This window comes from Mustela erminea, chromosome 11 (genome assembly GCF_009829155.1).
Source record: "Mustela erminea isolate mMusErm1 chromosome 11, mMusErm1.Pri, whole genome shotgun sequence".
NCBI lineage: Eukaryota > Metazoa > Chordata > Mammalia > Carnivora > Mustelidae > Mustela > Mustela erminea.
The window spans coordinates 18,705,142-18,731,439 of record NC_045624.1 but is presented as its reverse complement, the minus strand read 5'-3'; the positions used below and the strand labels follow the sequence as shown (position 1 = coordinate 18,731,439).

Genomic DNA, 26,298 nt, shown 5'->3' with positions numbered 1-26,298 from the left:
TGTCTTCTAGTCCAGAGATCTGTTTTACAGAAAGTAAACCTTCAGGTTTTTACCAGGGTAGAGGAGAGATTGCCCTGTTTTCCAGTGGAGGAAGGGATTTGAGAAACTGACCACTTTCTCAACAGACTTTGAACTAATCCTTTTAGTAACCACCCTTTCCCTGTTACCCCCACATCCAGAGGTGCCTAGGGCTGTCGGGAATTCGTAGCCAAGATCGGTTTGCTTTTCAGCTTTCCACGTCCTGACCTAGGATTGCACTTTCCTGCATCTGTTACAGCCAATGACCACTCTGATGGGCTTTCCAGCTTCCAGACTTGTGTTCCCTTTGTCTTCTCCCCTCCTGTTCTTCTTAATCCTTATACGTTTTCTCTTGGACAAAAATAATCTCTTTACTGTCGCTTCGGAGATCTGGGGAGCAAGAGAGAATAGATGTGTTTGTTAAATCTGTTTTCCTCACCCAGAAGTAAATTCTCCCCTAGGTACGTCGTTCTCACTGCTGCTACCTGTGTCTTTAGTCAGAAGGCCCTGCCCTGCCTCTCCTCCCAGGTAGCTGGAGGAATATGGAATACCTGTCCCCCATCTTTTCCACCTCCCCATACCATGAAGGTCCATCTTGTCTACCCACCTTCCCTGAAGGCCCCAACTCAGATTTTAACTTGTCTATAAAACCCTGGGGAGGATCTCAGGCCATGATGGAAAGCACTCGTTTATACCACGTGTGGGTAGCTGAATTTCTGGGTGTACCTTTTTTATAGCCTCTCTAAGAAGACTAACACCAGATTGTAGTTTTTCTAAGGCCCTGCCTGGCCTGAGAATTTGGAATTTAAGTTGCCAATGGAAAACTGCACGGGTTTGGAAGGAGCACAGGTCTGGAGTGCCATCAGTCTGAGGGCAGCTCTGGGCCCCACCACCTACTGTGTTATCTTGGACAGGGACTAAAGCTTTTCTCAAGCTCCCTATCTTCTCTGTCAGGTGAGTTTTGTGAGGATTACGTGAGAGGACACGTGTTGCCCTGCTTAGCATAATCTGGGGCACCCAGAAGGTATTTAATGAAGCTTGGTTCCCCCCACCCCCACTTCTGCATTTACATCTCCGTAACACAGTAGGAGATGCTGGTAGTAAATGCTCAAGAACAGTCACTGAGCGTTTGTTCTGGAAAAAAGAAGTTGATAAAGGTTAGACATTCTTCTTCATTAGACATTACACTTTTTTATATCCAAGTTGTACCACATCAACCAGAGTTTTATGGCAGGAAATCCTTACCGCTCAAGCAAGGGAGAGCCAGGGGAGCAGGAACACAATATTCAATAAAACCAGAAGGACCTCAATCTCAGTATTGGCTTTACCAAAGCCGTCCTGAGGCTTACAGCTGGGCTTCCTTTTTGCAATTATAAAAGTGAGAACTACGTTAACTAACTTCCAATTCAATCCACACTCTGCCCCTTGGGATCTGGAAGCTAGCTGATTTTTGACCTGAGGTGCTCTGCTCTGTAGGGTTGCCAGTTATAATTATATGTTCAGGTGTCAATTAGCAAAATAGCCCATTATTTGGCAGTTTGGAGTAATGAGATGAATCTTCCACTAATCTTTGAATTCAGCAAGCATTTGATAAGTGCTATGTACATAAAAATTCTGTATCATGCTGCCCCGAGTAAGGTGGTAGGAAGAGTTGGAGGTCAGACATTTTAAATGTGCCTTCCTTTGTGAGCTCATGAATTCTCAAGTATTACTAGAATCTTGAGCAATAAAGAAAAAGGCAGAAAGTTTTCCATGAAAAAGTAGTTCTCAGTCATACACACAGAGCGTCCCTTTGTATTCAAGTGACAAGAATTTCAAAGACAGTTACCTTGTGGAACAGATATAATGGAAATTCATTTAGTGAAAAATACATGTACTGAGTATGATTGTGCTTGACTCCGGGGAGGCCTTGCTGAGTGAGACAGACTGGCTTTCCCCAAAGATTGCCAGTTCCCTGTGATAGTTGAGCTTTTCTTCTGTGTGGTTCAGAGCTTTGCGTGCACATTTTTCTCTGTGCCACATCTAGATGTGGGTAGAAACAGTATTTCTTGAATTCCTGGTCTTACGTTCTTTTTGCCTGGTTGATCATTAATGTTCACCTAAAGCTTGCCGGTTCATGAGGTGTCCTCTGTCTCCTGCTTGGCCTTTTTCCATACCGAGAAATAGAGTCAACGTAGAACAGAGAATGAAGATGCAAAGCCTTGCTTGGGGAGCATGAGGATGGATTCTGCAGAGTTCTCTGGTTTGCCACTCGTGGTCTGTAGCATCCTCAAGGACGCAGACTCGGGCCTCTGAACTTACCTTCTCAAACTCTCTACTTCACCCTTGGCCTTGACTCTTTCTTTGCTCCTCAGATTAGATTTAGATATTCTGTTTTTCCTAAGCTCTATCATATTTGTTCGTCTCCCTCTCCCTGCATTCATGTCCTCATTGTGGCAAATCTGGGACTTGATGAGGTTCAAGTCTCCAGACCCCTGTCCATCCACTTATCTGAGAGTAGATGTATTCAGTGAGTCACCCCTGGGTGGTTTGTGGGTGCTGGCTCCTATAGGCTTCTAAGAGCTGGTTGTGAAATTTTCAGAAATTTTGTAATTTTAGACATTATTACAAGGTAAGTCTTGGGGCACCTGGGTGGCTCATTTGTTAAGCATCTGCCTTCGGCTCAGGTCATGATCCCAGGGTCTTGGGATTGAGCCCCTCATCAGGCTCCCTCCTCAGCGGGAGGCCTGTTTCTCCCTCTCCCATGTCCCCTGCTTATGTTCCCTCTCTCACTGTGTCTTTCTCTGTCAAATAAATAAATAAAATCTTAAAAAAAAAAAAAAAAAAGAAGCTCTAAAATGCTAAAAACAAAGGGAATACTCAAACTCATCACTTCTTGATTCTTTTACCACACTTTACTACTATCTCTTGGGGGTTTGCATCTATTGAGCTAATGCCAGAAATACTTATTATTCTGGGTGTTGCTGGGCAACTCTCCCCAGCTCAAAGGTCAGTGACATCACATTGGTAGTGAAATCGTCCACGCTGGGAGTGTGTACACATGGAAACCAGCAAATGCTACTAATCAGGACTCCCTCATCTCCCTGGAGAGCCAGTGGCTAAACATTTCCCAGCACATTGCCAGTCACGTGACTCTCTTCTACTGCTGCCAACAGTACCATCACTGATGATCTTCAACTGCATGAGTGACCATTTATCTTCAAGGTCACAGAACTCTTCCTCCAGTATGGCCATGCCTGTCTTTCATTTCCTTGCCCAGAGCCCTCGAGAACGCCAAGCACAGATTTTTACGGTAGAGCCATGGCTTCTCCTAGTCTGCCCTTCCTGCTCATTCTCAGTGAAACAGTCATGAATTCTCTCTTTGCCTCCCCGCACCATTTTCTCCCCGCTCCTTCCTTCTCCTTCTTTCTTCTCCTTATTCTTCTTGAAAGCAAGGACTCTGGAGCCAGACTGACTGGCTTTTCCTCAGACCACACCATTCACTATGTAGTGTGTCACCTCAAGTTTTTCCTAAGCTTTGTCTGCCTCAGTTTTGCCATCTGGCAAGTGGAGGTAATTGTATCTACCACATAAATAAATGAGTTAACAATTTAAGAACACCTGGAATAAAGTGTGGCATACAGTAGGCAACCCATGCATACTTATTTACGAAAATCTACACCTCCAGTGGTTACCGAGCTCTGACCTGCACACTCGCTGTGTGGTAGAGAGTTGAAGTTCTCCATTCTAGAATATCAAAAGAAACACATGAAAATAAGGAAGAGAAAGCCTGGCTTGGAGTGGTGACGCAGGAACAGTAGCTTTAGGGGACTGAGAAAAGGGTTAACAAAATAAACCAGAGGAGAAGTCGAGAGCAGAAAGGGAGACAACAAATAAAAAGAAAAACAGTCACATTTCCAAATAATCTGCAAAGATTCAAATATATGTAATATAAACTTTTTCTCTTTTATTGCAAATATATGTAATTGGAAAATAAAGGGATACTTTAGAAATACATAAAAAAGTCCCATTTTGACTGAAGCAATGAAGTCAATTTGGATCCTCATTCTGGGCAGAAATGTGGTTGTCACACACTGAAGGTACTTAGGCAAAATCAGATTTGTATTGAGCAAGAGCCATGGAGACCGAGTGAGAGATGTCTGCCCGTGTCTATGAAAAACGCAAGCCCAGGAGCCTCAGGACCCATTTGTCTGACCATCTGGAAATCTCTAGTGATCTAAGCACTTAATTTTACCCTCATTTTTAGAACAAAAGGGAAACAATACAAGAAGAAAATGGGCAGCAGGGACATTCTACTTTTCATTTAAAAAAAAAATCATAGTGATAAAGGGAGCAAAGAGTTTAAAAGAAAAAAAAAAAAACGAGAAACCATTAAAATGAATTGAATGCTCTGTCTGTATTTTGCAGTAGGCTCTATTGTTTCCAGTTACATGGGAACTGTGGTAATTTTATGAATCATTAGAGTTTTCTTTCCAAATTGTATCCACATGCTCTTACAGTGCCTTCTAAGTTACCCACAGGAAGAGACTTTGAACAATTTTATTATTCCATTTAATACTTTTGAGTTTTATATTAATTTTGTGTTTTAAACAAATTTATACTTAAGATCCAAAGATAACATTGTGACAGCTGAATCTCTGTGTACTTAATTTCTCTTGCTTTTAAAAACATGTAAGCCTGTCTCATGTTCTCATCCCTGGTCTAATAAGAAACTCTAGAATGAATATGAAGTCCCAGTTTGGTAGAATGATGACTTCCCACTTAAAATCAAAACCCTTCCCACCCCACCCCAAGGCTGAGCACAATCACAACCATTGAACATTGTCTGTTGGCATTTGTGCCTCATTAGGCATAGTGATCTGGAAAGCATGTCCTCTGCTAATGATTCCTAACCCCTCCATCCTAGCACAGTGGTCCCCAGTCCAGTCCAACCTGGGCCAGCCAGCCTAAAATAGGATGCACAGGAAATGGGAAAACTAAGGTCAGAGCGTGTGTGTGTTTGTGTGTGTGTGTGTGTGTGTGTGTGTGTGTGTTTTCCAGTTTTCTTTCTTAGAAAGGACTTTTTTCTGATATTTTCCTCCATTTTCTTAGTGTTAAAATACTCATGCTTTTAATCATACTTTTATAAAGACAGTGGTATTATAAGTGATCTGTTTTTATTTTGTTTTATTTTAAGCACCATAACTTGGCAACATAGTTGGATCTATGTTGGTTCATTTATTTTTCCTGGTTGGTGAAACCTTAAAGTTGGGAAATTATTGTACATGTGTTGGCTGTATCCTTCCCAGTGGCGTGGGTGTTTGCTGTGTGAAGAGATTGTCTTAGAAGGAAATACATCAAAGCTTCCATATTCTGATTTTTTTTAACCACTAACCGTTCTTGATTCAGGAGCAGAGCTGCTTCCCTGGGCGGTACGTGGATGGTTCTCTTGCCTTTCCATTCACACAAGACTTTGGTGGGATGCCCTTGAGTTTGGTTTATCAGGATTCATTGTGGTAATTTCTGATTTCATGGAGGCCTCTCTCTTCCTCAGTAGTGTGCTTTGGTAATGAAAATCCAGGAAGGGTAAATGCGAATGACTCATCTCCTAAACTTGGGAAAATGGGTTAAAGGTGAAGTTGGTGGGCCAACTGGAGATGTGGTTCACACAGACTATTACGCTCCTTGGGAACGGAGAAAGGAAGTTCAGTGTTCTTAAAGTTAGTCTTAAAACCACATTCAGAATCCTGGGTCCTAGTCACTTGATTTTTGCCCAGTGGCACATACTGGTTTCCTCAACGTACAGTGATCATATGGACCCATTCATTCGCTTTATTCCTAGAATGGGCTGGAATGCTAGGTTTGCAACAGCCCGTTTAATCAAAAACAAGACCTACTTTTAAAATATGTATGCGCCCTTCACAAATTTTGTCATCTCTCCCTGTATGAGGCACATCTGAGTTGTAGCTCTACCCTTGAACAAATTTTCCCTTGTGTGTGCACACTTGCACGCTTGCTCGAACACTCTCTCCCTCATACAGTTCCATATGTTCTATTTTCCTGGAAGCCAAGCTCCTTGCTCATTCTTCTCCTGAGGGGGCCCCAGATCTCACCTCTGAGCGCCATGAGTAACTGAGGCTGAAACAATGTGTAGGGCAACTTGTCAGCATAATTGATTGTTGGGTGGAACGAGCCACCAAAGACAGGTGAGCCCGCATGGAGAGGAACAAATGTGTGCGTAGTACGCGACTCCCACTGGGTCCGGCCGGACTTCCTCCTCTGCCACGCTGATTTGCATATCCATGACTCTTCCCTCATGACTCCTGCCTCGTTGTGGGTCATGCGTCTTCTGCTGAAGAGACCCGGCCTTTGCCAGCAGAAAAGAAGAAATATAAAGGTCCTGCTCTGTGAATGTCCAGCTTCGTTTGTCTGTTGGCACTAAATGGAGTGGCGAAGGATGTGGAATCTTTCAAAGGACAAAATAATCACAAAACGCTTGAAGGATACTACTACCTCAAGAGAAGGGTTTCTGTGGATACAGCCGCTTTGTGGCATGACAGAAACGAGTCAGAGTGGAACAAGAATTTGAGAACTATAAGGAAATGCAAACACTTAAGGCCACCTTTGGTGGCAGCTTGATGTTCTAGAGTTCTTTAAAAACCTCTTCCTAAGTGTTATACTTGTTCCTTGAAACTGCTTTTAAGTGTTAGACTTGCTAAAAAGTGGGGATGATAATGACTGCTCTACTTTCTCACAATCTGTTGGGATATTGATTGAGATATTTGAGAAGTACTCTGAGTTCTCAGGAAGAAGGGTGTTAAAAATTGCTATGGTGATGTTGTTAGCAGGACATGGAAAATTATGCAAAAACATAATTTCAGAAAGATAACTTTAAAATAGTTTGGATTATTAGCCTGAGCCTGTATGGCAGTCTTAGGTCCATAGTCCAGGACTTTCACACGAGATGAGCATTCTGGGTGAACCAAAGAGTCCAGGTACCGGAAAGTATGAAGAGACAGAGCCTAGATTCCTTGCTTCCTCAAAACTGTCACTGAAGAGTCTCTTGGCTGAGCTTCTGGCATTGGAGTAGCCTTGGCCTCCAGAAGGCCAGTCATACAGAATAGCCTGGTGACCAGCAAGAGAGTTCCATCTCCATTTCCTATCCTGACTCTGTCCTGTCTGCTTGCTGGACTTCCCACCTCCCTCTCACTGACAGATGTCTCAGAGGAGCATCTCTGTCCCCTCACCACACAGGGCCTTCACAACTTCCCATAAATCTGGTTCTGGTTCCACCAGCTGTAGCACTGAAACCATCGTCTGAAGGTCATGGTGACATCTTTCCATAGTCACTCCTTATTCACCTTGACCGGGTCGCACCTGGCTTCTTAGACTGCCTGGAAAGATTAACTCATCACTCACAGTTCCTGTTTTTACTAGAAGCCGCAAAAGGTTCAGGCTGCCTGGGTTGACATCCTGACTAAAGCTACAGTCTTCTAGTTGCGTGTCCTTGGACAACTCTTTGATCTCTTAGTACTTCATTTTCCTCGGCTATAAGATAAAGATAATAATACCCATCTTATAGATAGTTAAATAGAATTTATAAGGAGTTAAATGAGATGGTGCCTATAAAGCTCTTAGACCTCTGTGTGACCCACTTCTTTATAATTGTTGTATTCCCAGATGCAGCATTGGGGTAGTGCCTGGCATGTAGTAGGTGTTCAGTAAATATTGGATAGATTGACAGGTGGGTAGATAGGTAGGTAGCTTGTTCTCACATTCGTTTTATATTCTACAAATGCTGTTTATTTTTGCAGGTATATCCAAAATAAGAGAAAGGAAATAGGGGTACTTGAGTATTTTACCTTCATTGATCAAGTCGCTAGGGGCTAAAATTTGGTTATCTTTGAATATATATATTTCATGTAAGTTCATCTATATTTGTTCTTTTTCATGCCTTTTTACTTTTATGCTGTTTCTTGCTATTAAGTTTTTCTTTGTGTAAATTCCCTTTGTTGTTTTTTTAAAAGACTTTATTTATTTCTTTGACAGGGACAGAGAGCATGAGCAGGAGGGGAGTGGCAGACAGAGGGAGAGGGAGAAACAGGCTTCCCACTGCACAGGGACCCCAGTGGGAGGATCATGACCAGAACTGAAGGCAGACACTTAACTGACTGAGCCACCCAAGCACCCCATAAATTATCTTTTTAAAGAAAACAGTTTGTGTTGGTTGGGTTCAGGAAAAGAATGAAGGACGGTTGAGTTTTTTGTTGTTGTTGTTTTTTAATGTGTATATAATTAGACATTAGCACGTGGAATAATATGGGCCCTTTAAGCAGAAAGAGAGTAAAATTCCAAGGCACATTGCTACCTGGAGACAGTCTAACATTGGAGAGTTTTCCTTCTCCAGTGGAGGATTTTGTGAGTGGTTTGTTTGTTCATAAAAATCAGAGGACTTGACACTTCCCCTCTTCCTTGAAACTCTTCTTTCTTGGCTTTTTCCATACTTCATTTTCCTCACTTTTTTTTTTTTTTTTTTTGGTCTCTGTCCCTGTTCTTTCTTTTCTTTCTTGGATCCTCTGCTCCCCCATCACCGCTGGCCAAGCCACTCAGACTCCTGCCAGGGCCTCAGAGGGTCAGCTGGCTGTCACGCCCTGCGTCTCTCACCGCCACGCGTCAGCCTCGTCCCCCTCCACTCTCCCCAGGACCGGGCACAGTGTGGGGCACTAGCGAGAGTATTGAGATGGGGGTCAAAAGGCCTGAATTCTTCATTTTTCCTTTCAGACTTCATTTCCTTTTTTCTTGCTGCTTTTAAGATTTTTTTTTCTGTTAATCTCACTGGTTTTCAACCATTTGGTAGTAATGCGTCTTACTGTAGTCTGTCACCTTCCGTTTGAGGTTCGCGGAGCTTCTTGGATCTGTGGGCAAAAAGTTTTCATCAGGTGCAGAAAATGTCCAGCCATTATGTATTTCTCCTGCCCTCCACCTCCTTCGGGAACATTAGTTACATATATTAGCTTGCTTGATACCGTCCCATGGACAGTTCACTGACTCTCTGTTTCATCGTTGTCATTTGTTCCCTCGGTGTTTTATTTTGGGTAGTTTCTATTGCTGTGTCTTCCATTTCTCTTGTCATGTTCATGTTTTGCTTTATGTTCTTGAACATAAGAACATATTTATCACAGTGGTTCTAACCTGCTTGTCTACTTATTCTGTCATCTGTGTCATCTCTGGGACTGTGCTTCGGAACTGTTTTCCTTTTCCTTATGTATTCTCCCACAGGTCTTTGCATACCAGGCAGACTTCTGTTGAATGCTGGGCATGCTGATTTATTATTACTATTATTTACAATTTGGGCTGCTGGATTTTATTGTAGTGCTTTAAATATTATTGAGATTTGTTTTAGGACACGTTTTAGCAATAGAATTACGCTGATCATTTCAAGATGTGCTTCCAGGCTTTGTGAGACATGTCCAGGGCAACCTTTAATCTAAGGCTAGTTTGCCCCCACTCCCCCTTCTACCTGAGACACAGTCCCTTCCTGAGGACTCAGTCCAACGCCGTGTCTATGAGGCGGCTCATCACTCTAGCTAATGCAAACCATTCCTGGCCCTGTGTGAAGTCTGGGAATAACACCTGCTTTTTTCAGGTAGTTCTTGGACCAGCATTTTTAATTCCTGCCCCACAGGCATAGATCAGTACTCAGCCAAAGATTTGAGGGGATTCTGCTAAAGACTTCCAGAAAGATCTGGCACTCTCCCTCTCTCTTGGTTTTTCTGTACAGCTCCCTCCCCTCAAGTATTTCACCCCACAAAGGCCTCCTTCCCTTAACCTTCCAAAGTTCCAGATTCTGTGTCCTCCCCTCAGTGTGAGTTCCAGGCTCCCTACGGGCGCCCCCCACCCCTTCCCTGCATGGTGGCCTGGAATCTCCAGCTGGGCACTCACAGGGCCCACTTTGTTTACTTTCTCCAGCTTCTGAGAACTAGTGCTTCCTGTGTTTCCTCTGGGTTTCTCGTGTTTGAAGCAAAGGCGTCAAGCTATTTCATACCAAAATACTTTAGTATTACTCCTCTACAAAATAAGGCCATTTTCTTCATTATCACAATGACATTGGCACGGTTATGGGTGTGAGCAGTAAGTTCTCAGTATCTTCTGATATCTAGAAATTTGAGATTTCCCACATTTTGCAAAAGTGTTCTTTACAATAAGTTTAGCCGAACTAGGAATCCATCTCTGACTGTAATTGTGACGTGGCTCTTTTATTCTAGAACAGTTCTTTTCTCCCCCCAACATTGATGTGTTGAACAGAGCCAGCCACCTGTGCTCTGCACTGTTCCATGTTCTGTATTCCTCTCATAGCTTCCTGTTTCCTCTTACTTGATACAGATCTAAAAGTGTGATTAGGGGTGCCTGGGTGGCTCAGTGGGTTAAGTCACTGCCTTCAGCTCAGGTCATGGTCCCAGGATCCTGAGATGGAGCCCTTCATCGGGCTCTCTGCTCAGCAGGGCGCCTGCTTCCTCCTCTCTCTCTGCCTGCCTCTCTGCCTACTTGTGATCTCTGTCAACTAAATAAATAAAATCTTTTTAAAAAAATAAAAGAGCAATTAGATTGACGTCAAATGGTGTCAGTAAGAATATATAATGGATGATGTTAGATTTCATGTTCCGTCACATACGCAGACCTTCCTAACATTGGTGATGTGAAGGTTGACCCTTGGACGGGAATTGCAACCATCTCATTTCTCCACCGTGTAGTTACGGTTTTCCTCGTGTGTCCGGAAAGTAATCTCTGCAGTGTATTTTTGCCACTACAAAAACGTTCATTTTCCCTATCAACTTTCATCGATTTGTTTTAATGTAATGGATAATCTTTACCCAACTCAGTTGTTTTATTAGAGACTATAAAATGATTTTCTAATTCTGTTATTCCCTACTTCCTAGTTGGCATTCTTCATTAAAGGAGCGCTTTTCCCTATTTGGTAATCCTGAGATAGATATGGTTTCTACCAGAAAGACAGAGTAAATGAGTAATTCTTTCTCTTTATCAATTTTCAAAGAATTTGATTCAATAGTCACCTCAAAGGTGACAAACAAATTTTTTTCTGTCTCCTGATATTGATTTTTCATGGTTTTTTTTTCCAGTAAAAATCATCAACTACAATAATTGATTCCACTTGATGCTCTAATCATCAGCTTTGGCCAGAGGGAGCTCAGAGACCTGGATTCTAGGTTTTGAAGTCTCCTAAGCCAGCTGTGTACCCTTGACAGGCCCTTTAATATTTGTTCTGGTTTTCCTTTTTAAAGCCAGAGAAATGGACTGTGGATAGTTGCTTTCAGCTCTAGGATTGGGATTCTGAGCTCTGTCCACCACCTTATCCACTGCCCTGCTTCTGTCCCCACAGGAAGAAGCCCTTGGCCTGCCATCCAGGCCTTCCTCGGGCAGGCGCCCTCTGGCCGGTCAGTCCTTCCTCCTCTGGTTCCTCCACAGCAATCTCCCCTTCCAGCCTCCCTGGTCTCCTGTTTGCCACCCAAGACCAGCTTTTCCCTGGTCTGAAACGCCTTGCTGCTCCCTCCCCGCGCATTCTGAACCTGCCCCGTCTTCCAGGTCCCGGTTCAGTTCTTCCCACCTTTTCACTGCTATTCCCCTACAGTGTTTTTTTTTTGCTCTTAACTGGCGTCTTCTCTTGGAATATTACTTGTTTCAAGAGCATTGCTTGGCACAAAAGAAGTACTACAGCTGCTAATGTTGTTGAACTTCTGTGTCTTCTGCAGCACTGTGTATTTTGCTGAATAGCAATCTTAAGGTACTTGGGGTGTGTGTGTGTGTGTGTGTGTGTGTGTGTGTGTGTGTGTGTGTTGGGCTAGAGTCTTATAAGTGTCAATGTTCACCTTTTTATTAATGTATTTCCACTCCCTGGGTTCCCTTACCTATCCAGGGGAACCGATAACCTGGACCCAGTTATATTGATCTGAAGCATGTTAGGAAACAAGGATCGTCCCTGTATCTCACAGTCTAACCAAGCACAACCGTTGTATACTTTTTCCCCTCTCCTGCTACATCGTTTTGTTTTGAATATGAAATCACAAGCTCCTAAATAAACCTCATAAAGAGCCAGCTGTGCTGATAAGATATGTTAGGCACAGATTTTCTTCAAGCAGAGTGATCCTCTAGCCAAAATGTTAAGGAAATATTAGGAGTAGTTTACCTAACATACATTTTCCAAGTTACTGACGGACAGGTAAATTTTATGATCACTTATGTGAATTCTCAAGAGATACAGTATTGCTGATTGCCCAAAATTTGACCTTGTATTCTTTGTTTAAGCCTATTTATGAACTATAATTCTCTTCAACCTGCCAGAATGTGTTTCCCTGTTCGTTATAGAAGTTTGTCTTTTCTCAAGAGTAGAACCTTTTGAAATTATCTTCCTACAGTTGGAGTGGATCATCTAGTAAGTAGTGACATCCGACAGGATTAGTCTGTTGCATTTTCATGCTGGAGAGGGTAAAAGAGGGATATTCCAAATAGGTAGGTACCAGGCACACATTTGTTATGCAAGGACCACCGACATTTAGCCCTGACTTCTGTTATAGCCTTCCCGATCGAGACACACACACACACACCCCCTTCATCACAGCACTTCCCTGAATCTCATGCTATTTCGCATTCTTGCTGCTCTTTCTACCTGAAGTGCTTTCCCCCCATTTTTGTCAATCTGTAAGTTATTATCGATCTTTCAGAAATCAAGTCAAAGATAACTTCCTCTTTCCCACCACTTCCCTACCACTACCCCAGTGCAGTTAACTCCCCTTCTCTCTGCTTCTGCTGTACAAAGTACAGATGCCCAGGATAGTAGCGCCTATGAGACTTTATGGTCTTTATTTGTGAACTCACTGGTCTCCTCCTACTAATATCGAAAACCGCTGGAGGGTGGAAACCTTCTCTGATCTGGCTTTTTATCTCCTGAAGTTATCTCTTTTTGTCTCCTCCTCATATTTGGGTCAGAGAAGATATTTACATAATAAATGTGTATCTCTTTAATAATTAAGTTCCCTGCCCTACCCGCAGGCAGTTTCTCATCCTTCCCAAAGTTGGCATCCAGTAGTCTATAATAGTGTCACCAGCAATATTGCTACATCTTCACAATTTGAACATAGCCCGTGAGTGAAAACCACTGCTCTAGAATACTTATACACGTACAGATGGTGCTGTCAGACAAGTTGTTGAAGGGTACCTATTCTTTTGTATAATAGTTGGACAGAATTGTGCACGACCGACATCTAACATGCCTGTACGTGACCACCAACCAGATGTCCCTCCAGTTGGGCTCTTTCCCTCCCCTAACAAAAGTATATTCATCTGCGTTCTCCAGAGAAGTAGAACCAAAGGGGCAGGAGAGAGATGTTCTAGGTGTTTTTAACAGGAGGGCCTAATGGAAGTTGGGAAGAGTTTTTCTACAGAAAGGAGGTTTTAGCTGGGATCTGAAAGATAAGGAAGAGTACCCTAAGAAAGGCAGAAGGGGACAGAACTTCGTAGGCAAGTGCAGGGCCCTGAAATGGGAGCAAGGGACTGAAGAAGCCCCAGGTAGGAGGATCCCAGAGAGGCAAGGGGAGGTGGTTAGCCGATGGCTGGAGGAGGAGACAAGCCCAGTCATGAAGGGCCTTGCTGATCTGAAGAATGCGAACCTTTATGTACTTAAGAGCTTTATGTTGGTGAGAGACATAATCAGACATCACTTTTAAACTTAGAAACTATAAACCATACAAACCTTAAGTGGGAAGAATTTGTACACATGTGTTTACTCGTGAAACAGCTGCTCAGTCAAGATGTTTCCAGTACCTGGAAGGTTCTCGCCTTCTCCATCAGGGCCCATGTCCTCCAAGGGTGGCCACTGTCCTGACTTCTGCCACCAGAGATGACGTCTGCTTGTTTTCGAACTACAACAAGAGCCGATATGCAGTTGTTTCACTTCGTGTCTTAAAGCTTTACTCGACACACGGTCAGCGAGATCACAAGCAGTGGTGGCTCGCCCTTTTTCGTTGCTCTGTAGTATTCCACTGTGTGACTACACCACGTGGTCTCTGCCCCTTCAGCTACTGACGGACACGACAGTCGCCTCTTTTTTTGCAACTGCTATCACTCCCGGTGTTCATGTCTTTTGATGGACTTATGCATTCATTTCCGTAGGAGACGGAAGTCTTCAACAGATCGCTCTGCTTGTGAAGTGGAGGATGGAGGGGAAGAGAGTAGAAGGGCATTTGCTCAGGTGCCAGCTCCTTGGATGCACAGATTTTTACCAGACAGCTTATTAAAGGAGCAGACCCATTCAGAACATTTTAAACCTCACACAAATCAAAATACAGATTAAAAAACGAAAAGCAGACTTCATTTTGGCTTGCAGCACTATTGTCATCACTGTAGCTGTTATTGTTCCCCGCAAGCTTTGACGTGGACCTGACAATAATTAGAAGGATGGCGTGGTGTGACAAGTTTTACTGATTGGTAGTTGAATTTATGTCCCAATAAACAAACATTATTGTCCTCATCTAACATTTGTGAAGTCCCCTCCCTCCATAATTGCTGGTGTGTGTGTGCGAGGGGTGGTAGTGTGGGGGTGTGTATGAAGTTACTGTTTCCTCTCAAATGCTTCCTCAAAGTGGTTTTCAAGAACCTTGGGCTCTTGCAGTATCTCTGAACCATTTCTGTTCCAGGGACTAAAACAGCCCACATACAGAGACTACATTCTCCAAACTCCAGATTTTTTTTTTTTTTAAGATTTTATTTATTTGACAGAGAGAGACACAGCAGGAGAGGGAACACAAGCAGGGGGAGTGGGAGAGGGAGAAGGAGACTCCTCACCAAGCAAGGAGCTTGATGCAGGGCTCGATCCCAGGACCCGGAGACCATGACCTGGGCACCATGACCTGGGCCGAAGTCAGACGCTTAATCAACTGAGCCACCCAGGTGCCCCCAAACTCAAGGTTTTTGGTTTTGTTTTTCCTGACTTGTGAGTTTATTTATATTTCTTTAAACTTTAAAATTGACACAGTTTGTTGTATGTATAATGGGTTGCCATTACAGAAAATGTTAGGTGAAATTCAGAATATTTTTGTAGAGAAACAAAATCTGTACTCACAGTTAATATTCAGCCGATAGAACTGTGGGAATTAAGATACAGTAATATAGTAATAAAGAGGCCATGGGTCCGATTTCACCGCACACATCCGGCTGTTAGCTCACTATTTTGCATCATAATTCTACTCTAAATCTGTCTTTTCACCATCCTGAATGTGCTGTGCATTTTCATTAACCAACACTTCTTGAACACCTACAATATGCCAGATACTTTGCTCCTAGGTCATAGAGATATGGAGGTGTAGTCACTGAATAAGGGAATCGATAGTCTAGCAGAAAAGACATTCAAGTGAACCAATGGGTGCCATACTCCATTGAGGGCTTGAACTAAATTGTGCCGAGGGTGTTCTGGTAGCACTGACAAGGGGCATTTGAATCAGAGCAGGTAGCCTTTGAGCTGACTTTTCAAGAATGGCAGACGTGTGCTAGGAAGGACATGCCAGTCCCAGAGATTAGGAAACTCAAAGACACAGGGGCCATAAGTAGCTTGATGTGGTCAGGGAATAACTAATAGCTTCCTATGGTTAGCATGCTTGGAGAAGCGGGAGAGAAGGTTGGAGAGGTAAGCAGAGGCCAGAACTTAAAAGTCTGGGCATGTAGGAAAGGTGCAGACTGAGGAGGAGGCTCAGATTCTCACCGGGTTCCTAGCTGGACTCCCTGTGAGTCTTCAAACATGTCACTGGACGTAGGGTCTTCATCAGTATGACCAGAGAACTGGAGAGTCATTCCCAAAGCATGTTCTGGAAACACCATTCCAGATGTGAAAGGATCTATGCTGTGCTGTGAAAAATGTTGTCTTAAATAATTAAGGGAAGATTGGAATACCACATTTGCCTCTTTCAGATTCACAGTGACATTAGCATGGTAAAAGTTTCCAAAGTCATCCGATAAAGAAACCACTTCAGTTTTCCTTAACTCAGCATTTTCCAAATTACTTGAACTTAGATTCCATTTTTTCTAATATTACTATTAGTATCCTGTTGCAGAGCCCCATTTGGCAAACAATGGACAAGGTCTTAAAGGTCCAGTCATCTTCATGCATTTGTTAAATTTTTTTTAAAGCACAGAACCAAAAATCTGGTGCTTATATACCCTCTTCCTATTTTAGTCCGCTGGTGCATCTCTATAAGAAATTTAGCTATTTTTCATAGCAATGGCTTTTTTATTGCATCCGCTATCTTGGGATTTTTTTTTTCCTTTTCTCATTTTTCATGTCATGCCCAGACTTTATTACCTGGTAATAAGTTGCAAGAAATGAGAATTGAGTTGCTTCTAAACAAATATCAATCACTTGTGATATGTTTAGTAGAAATTCTAATGAATATAATCAGGGTTTTACTTATTATAAAGTCATTAAATTCACCATTGGCAAATCCCAAAATTAATAACAAGTTAATACATCATTTGAGGTGCCAGAGAGATCAAATAAATAAAAACAGAATTGACCTTGTTAAAAATTTGATATTTTCAACACTTAACTGTCAGAGCCACTGATTTGGAAATTGTAATAAATTCTTGGAAAATGGGAACTTTTCCCCCCCACCCTGTAAAAATACCCATCATTTGGCAAACTACAGTGTCATTTTCCTTGAAGAGAATATAGTGATTGATTACCCAAAGTGCTACCATGACAAGGTAAACCAACCAAATAGCTGGAAAATTGTGTGTAATCATAGCATCTCATAGGCTTTTTGTCGATCACGATCATTAGAATTAAACTACGACCTTATAATCATTCCCTGTAGGTATTGCCTACTTACCCCAAAACCCTTATCTCAGAGGGATGTTCCGGGGTGCTTGCATTTTCCCGTTCCCTTCTGACATGGTCACAGGAATAAACACAGACCACCCTGAACCCACCCAGCGGCACTGCGGCGTGCAGAGATGCTGGTGTCTAGGATCCCTGACGTACGTGACATTCGAGAGGTTCATTTCTGTGTGCTAACATTATTAGTACTGTTTCCCTTATTAGTTGCCTTGTCCTGAAGGCCCTGAGAGGTCGTCAACCAGTGGGGGAGGGGAAGAATGGGAGATGGACAAAAGGGAATGAGGAACGCCAGTCTTGCTTTCGAGAAGTTGACCATCGAATCAGGGAGACCAAACACACCTGAGACGATCTGAGAACAATTAGACATCTTCCCCTCTGTGTAAAAGCACCAGCCCGCCAACTGAATCCCAGAGTGATGAAGGCCAGTCGAGGAGCCACCAAAGCATCCTTGGTTATTAAAAGACTAAATTGAGTCATAAGAAAGGAAGCGGTTACCCAAACCTGCCCGGAGTTAATTATCAATAGCTTAATTGGAAATAGAACCAGGCCCTTTCTCTCAATAAACCCGAACAATTTCCCCGTGCTCCTCTTCCCTGCGGTGTTTTAGACTTTAAGGGGGCTTTGTTAGGATGGCTGACTCCACTCTGCTTTATTAATTGCTGTCCACGTGTTGTAGGATATCCTGTGTTCTGAATCGGGATGAGGATTTTAGATGCTTCTGAGCAGCATGGGGACATGTAGCAAAGCCAAATCAATTCCTGTCACTCACACACAAACACAGAGGCGCGGGATTCATGGATCAGGGTGAAGCTGCACTGCTTTATTCTTAAAATCAATACAGAAAAGGAAGTTGAACTTGTGGGGATTCTTTGGAGACCATAATTTGGTTTCCTGTGAGGTTTAGCCTTACAGAATACAACGGTTCCTTCCTTTTCACCTTCTGATTATTTTACTTCGGGAGGGGGGAGGTCATGGGGGGCAGGACAGAAGATAAGAAGCCTCTGTAGCCACATAATCTTGAATAAGCACGCGCGCGTGGGGAACTCATAACTCAAGCTGATCCTCCCCATTGTGTTGAGAAAAGCTGTCCAGTCGTAGCCATTCTTTGTATTTTCAGAAGGAGAAAAAAAAAAAAATGAACCAAGACCCTGTACCCCATAGTCTGCATTTAAGCAGAATAAAATGCTTTTGATTTTTTTTCCCCCCCCGACAGGTCACTGTCAGCATAGAAAAAAAAAATTTTTTTTTTAATGTTTACTTTTATGGCCGTGTCTACCATAGCTTCTGTGTAAATAAACACATCTTCAACAAACCAATTGTTGATCAAAGGCTTCCAGGGTGGAGGGAATGTGATTATGCTAGGCATGTGATTAATATTTACTCCACGGTAATTCTGCTCCTTCTGAAAGAGGCAGGTATTAATGGTTTCAACAACGCGGTCTTGTCTTCATCCAAGATTTCGAGTTGATTGAATATGCCTCTTTACAGATAGAACGCTGACTGCCACACAGTACTATCGGTCTCTAGCTGCAAGATGGGCTTATTATTATTGTTTCCCTGGGATATTTCTCTAATTCCATTCTTAAAATATGTCCGAGTCCCTTTGGACACTGCTTCTGCAGCGGTGGAAACAGTAGGAAATGCTCTGATCTAACGAGGAAGTGGGGCTACAAGTTGGGAGACTCAGGGCTACCTCCGAGGCAGAGGGGTGTAGTTAAAAGGGCGTGGCTTGTAGCCCTTGGCTCTGCTGACTTCATTCTCTAAGCCTGTTCCTTCATCTTTTATATCTTTTATTCTTTTTTTTTTCAGTGTTCCAAGATTTATTGTTTGTATATAACACCCAGTGCTCCATGCGATACGTGCCCTCCTTAATACCCATCCCTGGGGCGTGCCTGGGTGGCTCAGTGGGTTAAGCTGTTGCCTTCGGCTCAGGTCATGATCCCAGGGTCCTGGGATCGAGTCCCGCATCGGGCTCTCTGCTCAGAGGGAAGACTGCTTCTCTCCCCCTCTCTCTGTCTGCCTCTCTGCCTACTTGTGATCTTTGTCTGTCAAATAAATAAAATCTTTAAAATAAAATAAAATAAAACCTTTAAAAAAAAAAATTCCCCTCACCGGCTCACCCATCCCCCTACTCCACCTCCCCACTAAAACCCTCAGTTTGTTTCTCAAAGTCCACAGTCTCTCATGGTACATCTCCCTCTCTGATTTCCCCCAATTCACTTTTCCTTTCCTTCTCCTAATGTTCTCCGTGTTATTCCTTGTGTTCCTCCAGATCCTGGAGGGCATTTTTCTCTGAGTTGCCTTTTGTAGGTCCCTAATCTCAAAGTACAGCCTTGGATGCAATAACTCAGTCTCCAGCCAAACATGCATTTTCTTTCTTAAAAGCCATAGCCATATCTCATGGATGCCAAGAATTTCATGAAATCATTCCATAAACCCCTGTCCTGTGTCTTTCCACAGAAAGTCCTTTCTCAGGCCTTTGGAAGACCAGCATCATGCAAGTTAATTATTTGGTTGTTTTTAATCGATATGTGTCAGTGTCACCTCCCCCAGGGAAAGCTCGTGTCTTAGATGATGGCATCCTTGCAGTTGGCCTTCCTTGTCCTGCACATGACTTGAATTAAAAAAAAAAGGAGAGAGAGAGAGAAAACAACTCATGAATTTCTGTGTCCTCTCGCAGAGCACAATCATTGTGGAGAAGACTGTGCAGGACCTCATGAACCTGATGCACGACCTGAGCGCCTACTCGGATCAGTTCCTCAACATGGTGTGCGTGAAACTCCAGGAGTACAAGGACACCTGCACTGCGGCCTGCAGGTAGACCTTCGGCAGCGACCCTGACCAGTGTCCTACTTGGGGATACTGTTTCTCCATCATTCTAGAAAAGGACCAGTTTTGCGCTTGGCAAGGGCATTGACAAGAGCATGTGCCTCCTAGATGCATGTGTGGTCACGCCAACGGAGGGAATGGGAGGGACCAAGGGACAGAGCCACTTAGGACTACTGCTGAATGGCAGAGACAAGGTGTCAGCCTGGACTTCCATGAAAACCTAGAATCATTAAGACTTGTCTTTGGGGAGATGCCAGATAGTGGTCAGTCCATCTCATGATCCTGAAAGATCTTTAAAGGAAAGCAATTTGAAATTCTTGGGATCCCTTAATAATCTGCAATGTAGTTTCTTTTTAGTTCTTAAAATGTGCTTCTCCAGATGCTTGATCTGTAGCCTTCCGACCACAATGACAGGACAGTTAGGCCTGTTTCCAGCATCCACAGAACTGATACACCATTGTTATGAACTGGGAAACCTTTAGTTTTCCCTCTGATTTCTTTTCTCTGGGCTCAGACATCTCACTGAGCTATGGAACAGATCCTAGCACTTCTGTTAAGAAGCAAATAATAAGAGTAAATGATGGCCTGGTTGACAAGACCTGAAACAATTAGGGAAGAAAAGAGTATATGATAAAACACTAAAATTAATGTGATCTATAATTAAGGAGAGGTAGGAAAGTACAGTAATCAGGGGCTACTTGCACAAAACGGGACGAAAGAACAGAAGGAAGGAAAGATGAGAGAGAAAAAGAAGGGGAGACTGGAGTCAGAAAAGATTTCGCAGGTGAGATGTGTGGGTGTGTGCTGGCTTTAGAAAGACAGATGGGATGTAGGGAGGCAGACAGAATAAAGGACATTTCAGGGACACAGGGGAAGTACCAGTATCATTGCCTGTTAGTTCAGCAAAATCATTACCCTCCTTGTGTAGGACCCAGTGCTGGACACGGGGCTTCTTAGTACATTCTGGCATCGCCTTTGCCAGAGATTTATTGAGCATTTACTGGGTCCGAGACAATGTGAGTATGTGAGGATAAAGTAGTCTGTCAATCAGAGATCATAACTGGAATGAGTTTGTCTTCTTGGTAGAGAATAGAAAAGGAAATCAGAGACCACTGTCCACGGTGTTAATTTATGATAGAGAACATAAGATAAGTAGACATGCTCTAGGAGGAAGAAACAAACGACTTGAGGAGAGGAGCCCCTCCATGACAGGTAGGAAGTAGGCCTTGTGGAGAATGAGGAGGACTTAGACAGGATTTGGGCTGAAGAGCTGAAGGAAGGAACCAGAGCAAAGTCAAGGAGGTGGGAAGAGTAGGGAAAGAAAGAACAAATGATGAATGTTTGGGTTTGGGAAAGGAAGGTTGAGCCAACATGGAGGCTCTTGAATACAGACTCAGGGAACTTGGCCTAGTACGATTAGGTAGTGGGGAACCACTGATGAAGAATGAATGGGAGTACCAGGCACAGACCTGTGCCTCAGGGAGACTTTTCTGAGCTTTGTGTGTGATGGGCAGGAAAGGCAAGAGTGTGGAGGAGGAGGGAGAGAAAGAGAGGCCACGAGTATCTGAATTGAAGAGAAGCAAAAGAGATAGTGAGGAAGGGACAAATCAAGAGACACTAGGAGGCAAATTTGTAGGACGCGGCCACTGGTTGGCTGTAGGGGGTAAGGAAATATATGAAGAAATAGTAGTTGAAATTAGCTTTATCTTTTCTGTGCTGTATTTGTAGAGAATTTTTTTTAACTTGAATTCAAGATCTCACATTTACCCATTAAATTTAATGTTATTTTTAGCTCATCGTTTCAGTCTTCTGAGATATTTTTGAATTCTCATTCTGTCATCAGAAAATCTTAGCTCTTCCCCAAATTCCTTGTCATTCTTGATTTTATAAGCAATCTCTTAGTTTCTTTATGTATGTCATTTGGAAAAAAAAAAAATGTTCAACAGGACAAGGCTAAGTTGAGAATTTGGGGGCATACCTCTCGAGACTTCTTTGAGATTCTCATTCTTATGTTACCCAGTATTTCAGGAGTTCCTGGGTTTTCTAAATGTGAAATCAGACTATACCTCAACAGCAGGCTCTGGAACCTACATCTGAATGCGGACTTTGCCACTTCTTAGTTCCTATGACCTTGAACAACAAGTTACTCGGTCTCCCTGTGCCTTAATTTTCTCATCTGCAAGAAGGAATAATAAATCTCCCCTCATAGGGTTGTTTTGAAAATGTTAGTCTTCTAGAGTTGTTTTTAGCAAAATAGTAAGTTTCCCCCAAAATGATTAGCTGTGATTCTGATGACAAAGATGACCCTTACCACCATTCATGATGGTACTTCCTGTATTTTATCATCTGCCCCCATAAAAGACTTGTTAGACTTCTTGCTGGTGTCCTTGCAGTCCTAACCTTTACAATGCAGCTCCCCATCCCTCAGGTCTCCCCAGAGTGGGCACATCCAGGTGTGCAAAAGAGGGTACAAGGTATCCTTCTACTTTCAGGACCCACTGCCCCTGCTGTGTAGAACTTTTGTTAAGAGTTCTGGCTCATCTTTGACAGCTTACAAATTACCCTTGGAAACCTTGACCTTGAGCCAGATTTACCATTTCCTATGTCAAATCAATGAGTTCCCAAGTTAGGATAGGAGCAAAGGCATGTGACTTGTGTGTTGGGAGGTCTTCCTGGCTCTGAATGAGGACCACTTCCTAATTGTTCACAAACCATCTTGAATAATCTGTTCTAGAATTCTGCCTCTAACTCCAAACTCACCTGATTCCTGTCATAGACTTTCTTTTCTTTTTATGAACATCTTTGCTCTTGGGCATTTTTCACTGTTTGCCAGGATATACCTCTAAGATGATCGAGAATGGGTCTGTGATTCTCTGCTCTGAGTTATTTCTAGTGCCCCAAGGTCCTTGTCTAAATGTATTAAGCCTGTCAGGATATTCTTTAATTCCAGTAACTGTTGACACAGTTTGTTACCCCATCCTGAAAGCAACATACTGGTTTCTAGGATTTCATTCGTTCAGCCGATGTTTCTTGAGTACTTGTAGAGTTTGTAGAGACAGTGATGAACCAAAAGACAAGATGCTGCTTTTATGAAGTTGACATTCTTCTGGAGATGGAAGAGAGAAGACAGACAATAAATAGGATGAGAGACACAAAGAATTTTAAAATAATAAGTACTGTGGGGGGCGGTGGGGGGGAATGCAATAGGGCAGATAGACTCTGGAGTGTAGGAGAAGGAGCCCGCCATTTTATATAAGGTGCTCCAGAGGGCCACTCAAGCTGAGGTTTGATAAGAGGCTCAAAGGAATTTGGGGAGTTCGCTGAAGTATCTGGAAAGAGTACCCTGAAGAAGGCAAAGGCTCTGCATGTGACTTTCCAGGAGCCACTGCTGGGAGGCCAGTGTGGTTGGTGTAAAGTGAGCAAAGAGGGTATGAGGCCGATGTTACCAAGAACACAGAGCATGTTTTGTCATTTTATTTGTTATTTTAATGAGAGGGCCAGACCCTGCAGGGCCTTGTAGGTCACAGTAGGGATACGGACTTCTACTCTGAGTGAAACGGGAGCCCCCTAGCAGGGGCAGCATGATCACCACGACCTACACTGTACCGAGCGTCAGCTGTATGGGGACAGGGATGGAAGCAGGGAGCGCGGTTAAGGGCTATGGTGGCAATCCAGGTAAGAGATGAAGACCGCTCAACTGATGGTAGCAGCAGGCATGGTGAGGACTGGTTGAATTCTGAATATATTTGGAATTCCCTGCCATAGTTAGAAGGTGTGAGAGGAAGAAAGGTGTCGAAGATGACTCCTGGGATTTTTTTTATTTGAGTGATGGAGAGATGGAGTTGCCAGCTATGGGGATGGAAGACACCACAGGACAAGCAAGTGAGGACTTAAGATTGGGGGCGGGAGGCGAGTTTCTGGGGCATCCACACAGAGATAGGGAGCAGGCGTCCAAAGGAGAGGAGTCTGGCCATTGACATATAAATAGTATGTGCAAATGGTATTTAAAACCGTGGACGAGATGAAACCTCAGGGGAGTGAGTGTAAACATGGCAGAGAGGAGGACCGTGGACTTGAAGAAGTTTGCCAGAAGCGAAGAAACCAGCAAAGGCAACTGAGAAGCAGCAGTGACATAGGAAGCAAATTCAGAGCCGGGTGTTCCGGAAACCGAGGAGCAGAGTGGAGGGAGGAAGTGTGGGGTCAGCATTCGAACTGACGGAGTGACAGATCTGACCTCACAGAGGTCGTCCGTGATCGTCACCAGAGTGGTTTCGGTGGACCCGTGGGTGGGAAACCCAGTGGGGCCTGCGCTGCAGAAGGAAGTGGCGAGTGGGGGATGTGGAAGTACGGGGGGCCCTACGGGGCGTTATGCCGCCATGACGGGCAGAGAAGGGAGGTGGTAGCTGGAGAGTTGAGGTCACAGGAAGCGTGTTTTGTCATTTTGTATGTTATTTTAATGAGAAGAAATCCGTGCATGTTTGGATTTGAAGAGTATTACTTGAGACAGAGGCAAGTTTGCTGAGGTAGGACAGAAAGGGGCAAATGGCTGGTCGGCAGGAGCCGGATGTACCGCACGGGCAGAGGAACTGACCCAGGCGGGAGTGTGGGTGGTTTTGTGGGCTGTGGTCTGTCCTTCCAGGGACTGAGGACTTTCTCTGCCATCTACGTTTCACTCTTTTGTCCAAACAGCACACCTGTGTTGCCGTTGTATGTATTACTTCTTTTCGGAGCACAGCTCTTGCTTTTGGTTGGGTTCCTGATGTATTGTGGTCATACAGAGCTTCTTGGTTCCTTCCTCCAGGAGTCCATACCACCGTGATGTCCCTCCTGGCCAAGTTGTCTGGAATGGTGTCCACTTACTGGTGCCCATTATCAGATCATTTCATGCACAAGGTATTATCTGAAGCGATCTACCACAGTCGCTGATTTACAGGCCTGGGATGAATTATCTCAGGGATGGGAACAGTAATTCTGTGAAGCTTTGAAGGGGAAAAAATAGCAAATCGTTTATATGGCTGTTACAAAGCAACGCTCAGACACACACACACACCCATATATAACCCCACGGTGCCTGTTGCCCATTACTTAATCAGGTTTTTCAAGCTCGAGGGAAAATGTTTTCTTACTGTCTGACTCTGAAGATGCAGAGTGTCCTTCCTTCCTCTCTTCCCATTTACTGCCCTCCCCCAGATTGGCACCTGCTGTGGAGTAATTAGGGCAGTCCTAATTTGGACAGCCAAATCCTGATTACAGTGAGAGGAAAAACAGGAAATGTTCTAGTTTTGCTGCCAGCAAATGACTGACTTAAATAGAAAGCCATATACAATTCAAATGATCCAAAATGATATAACATTGGGGAAGGAAGAAGGGAGCGGGGAAACATTGCAAATCTGATTCTTTCTCAGCAGATATCTTTTGCAGAAATGATCAAATCCACAAGCTCACAATGCCCTCTGCTGAGAGCTGGCTTGTTTTCTAAGTTTGCCCCGAGAACCGGAGCATTCATTGGGAGTTGAGAGATCTAAGGGAAGGTCAGGAGCATCTCACCTTTCCGGGAGCCCCTCACTCTGGAGAGAAAGACTGTAGTGTCTAATGATGTCATGTTACATGCTTTGGATAAAGAGAGATTTCCGAAAAGGGTAATGAGGACTAGAAGTCTTTTCCTTAATTAGTCCCACCCCTTGGGGCTTAGAGGAAAACTCAGCTGTGGATTCTCCAATGAGCTGCATTAGCCATCAGCCTGTTGGTCCATTAGCCTGCTACTTCTGAGCTGAGAGCTTCTCTGCCTCTCCTTGTCCTCTTTGTCCTGGGGTACTGCCAGCAGCTTAGGTGTCCCAAAATAGTCATTAAAAGACTGGAAATCACAGTTTTTTAAAAGTTTCTGCCTCTTCCAATTCAGCATCAGTTTGTTTATTTCATTTTATTTTATTTTATTTTTTGCCTTGTCTTTATTTTTGTCTTTCTGCCTTGGTTGGGCTTGGTAGAGAATACAAATAAAAATCTTCTAATCTTTGTGGCTCCGCTGATAGAAAACAATAGTGTGTTTTGATTAGGAGAAGGTATAACCATCCTTAGGGTTCACAGAGGACCGAAAACTTATGCCAGCGCATGAAGAAAGGGTGACATTGGGATACACTTGAAATCGCTGACGGCAGGAACCAGGTCTGGCCCCAGCCTAGGCAACTCACTGACCCTCGGGCTGTTTGCTGAATGAATAAGGAAACTCCTAATGGACTGAACAGGGGGAGCAAGCAGTGGGGTAGCATGCCTTGATGCGATGTGTTGGGGAGAGGTTGAGAAATCAAAATGACTAGGTAGACAGTGTGGCTGTGTAGGAATGGGCAGAATAGGGAATGCTGAAAGACTTCCCATACGAAGCAAGGGAATACTATCCTGGCAAGGAGGTGTTGGTAAGGAGGACGATCTGCCTTCTCCATGATCAAAGCGGTGTTCTAAGATCTCAGTGGCCATACTGTGTTACATAGAAGGGAGAGACCAGGACCTGTGATGGGTCTTGAAGCCCCAGGATTTCCGGAGTAGCCAGAGGCCAGCGTCCTGCAGGAATGAGAGTG

At 43.6% G+C, this 26,298-nt stretch overlaps 1 protein-coding gene across 2 annotated transcripts in view; it reads left to right on the top strand.

Moving 5' to 3' along the window:
- EXOC4 (exocyst complex component 4) overlaps nt 1-26,298 on the top strand; it is a 725,477-nt gene that overhangs the window by 552,821 nt on the left and 146,358 nt on the right. For both annotated transcript variants that reach the window (XM_032304527.1, XM_032304528.1), the window contains exon 12: nt 19,578-19,714. In XM_032304527.1, coding sequence (XP_032160418.1) covers nt 19,578-19,714 — 137 coding nt within the window. The remainder of the gene's footprint in view (nt 1-19,577; nt 19,715-26,298) is intronic.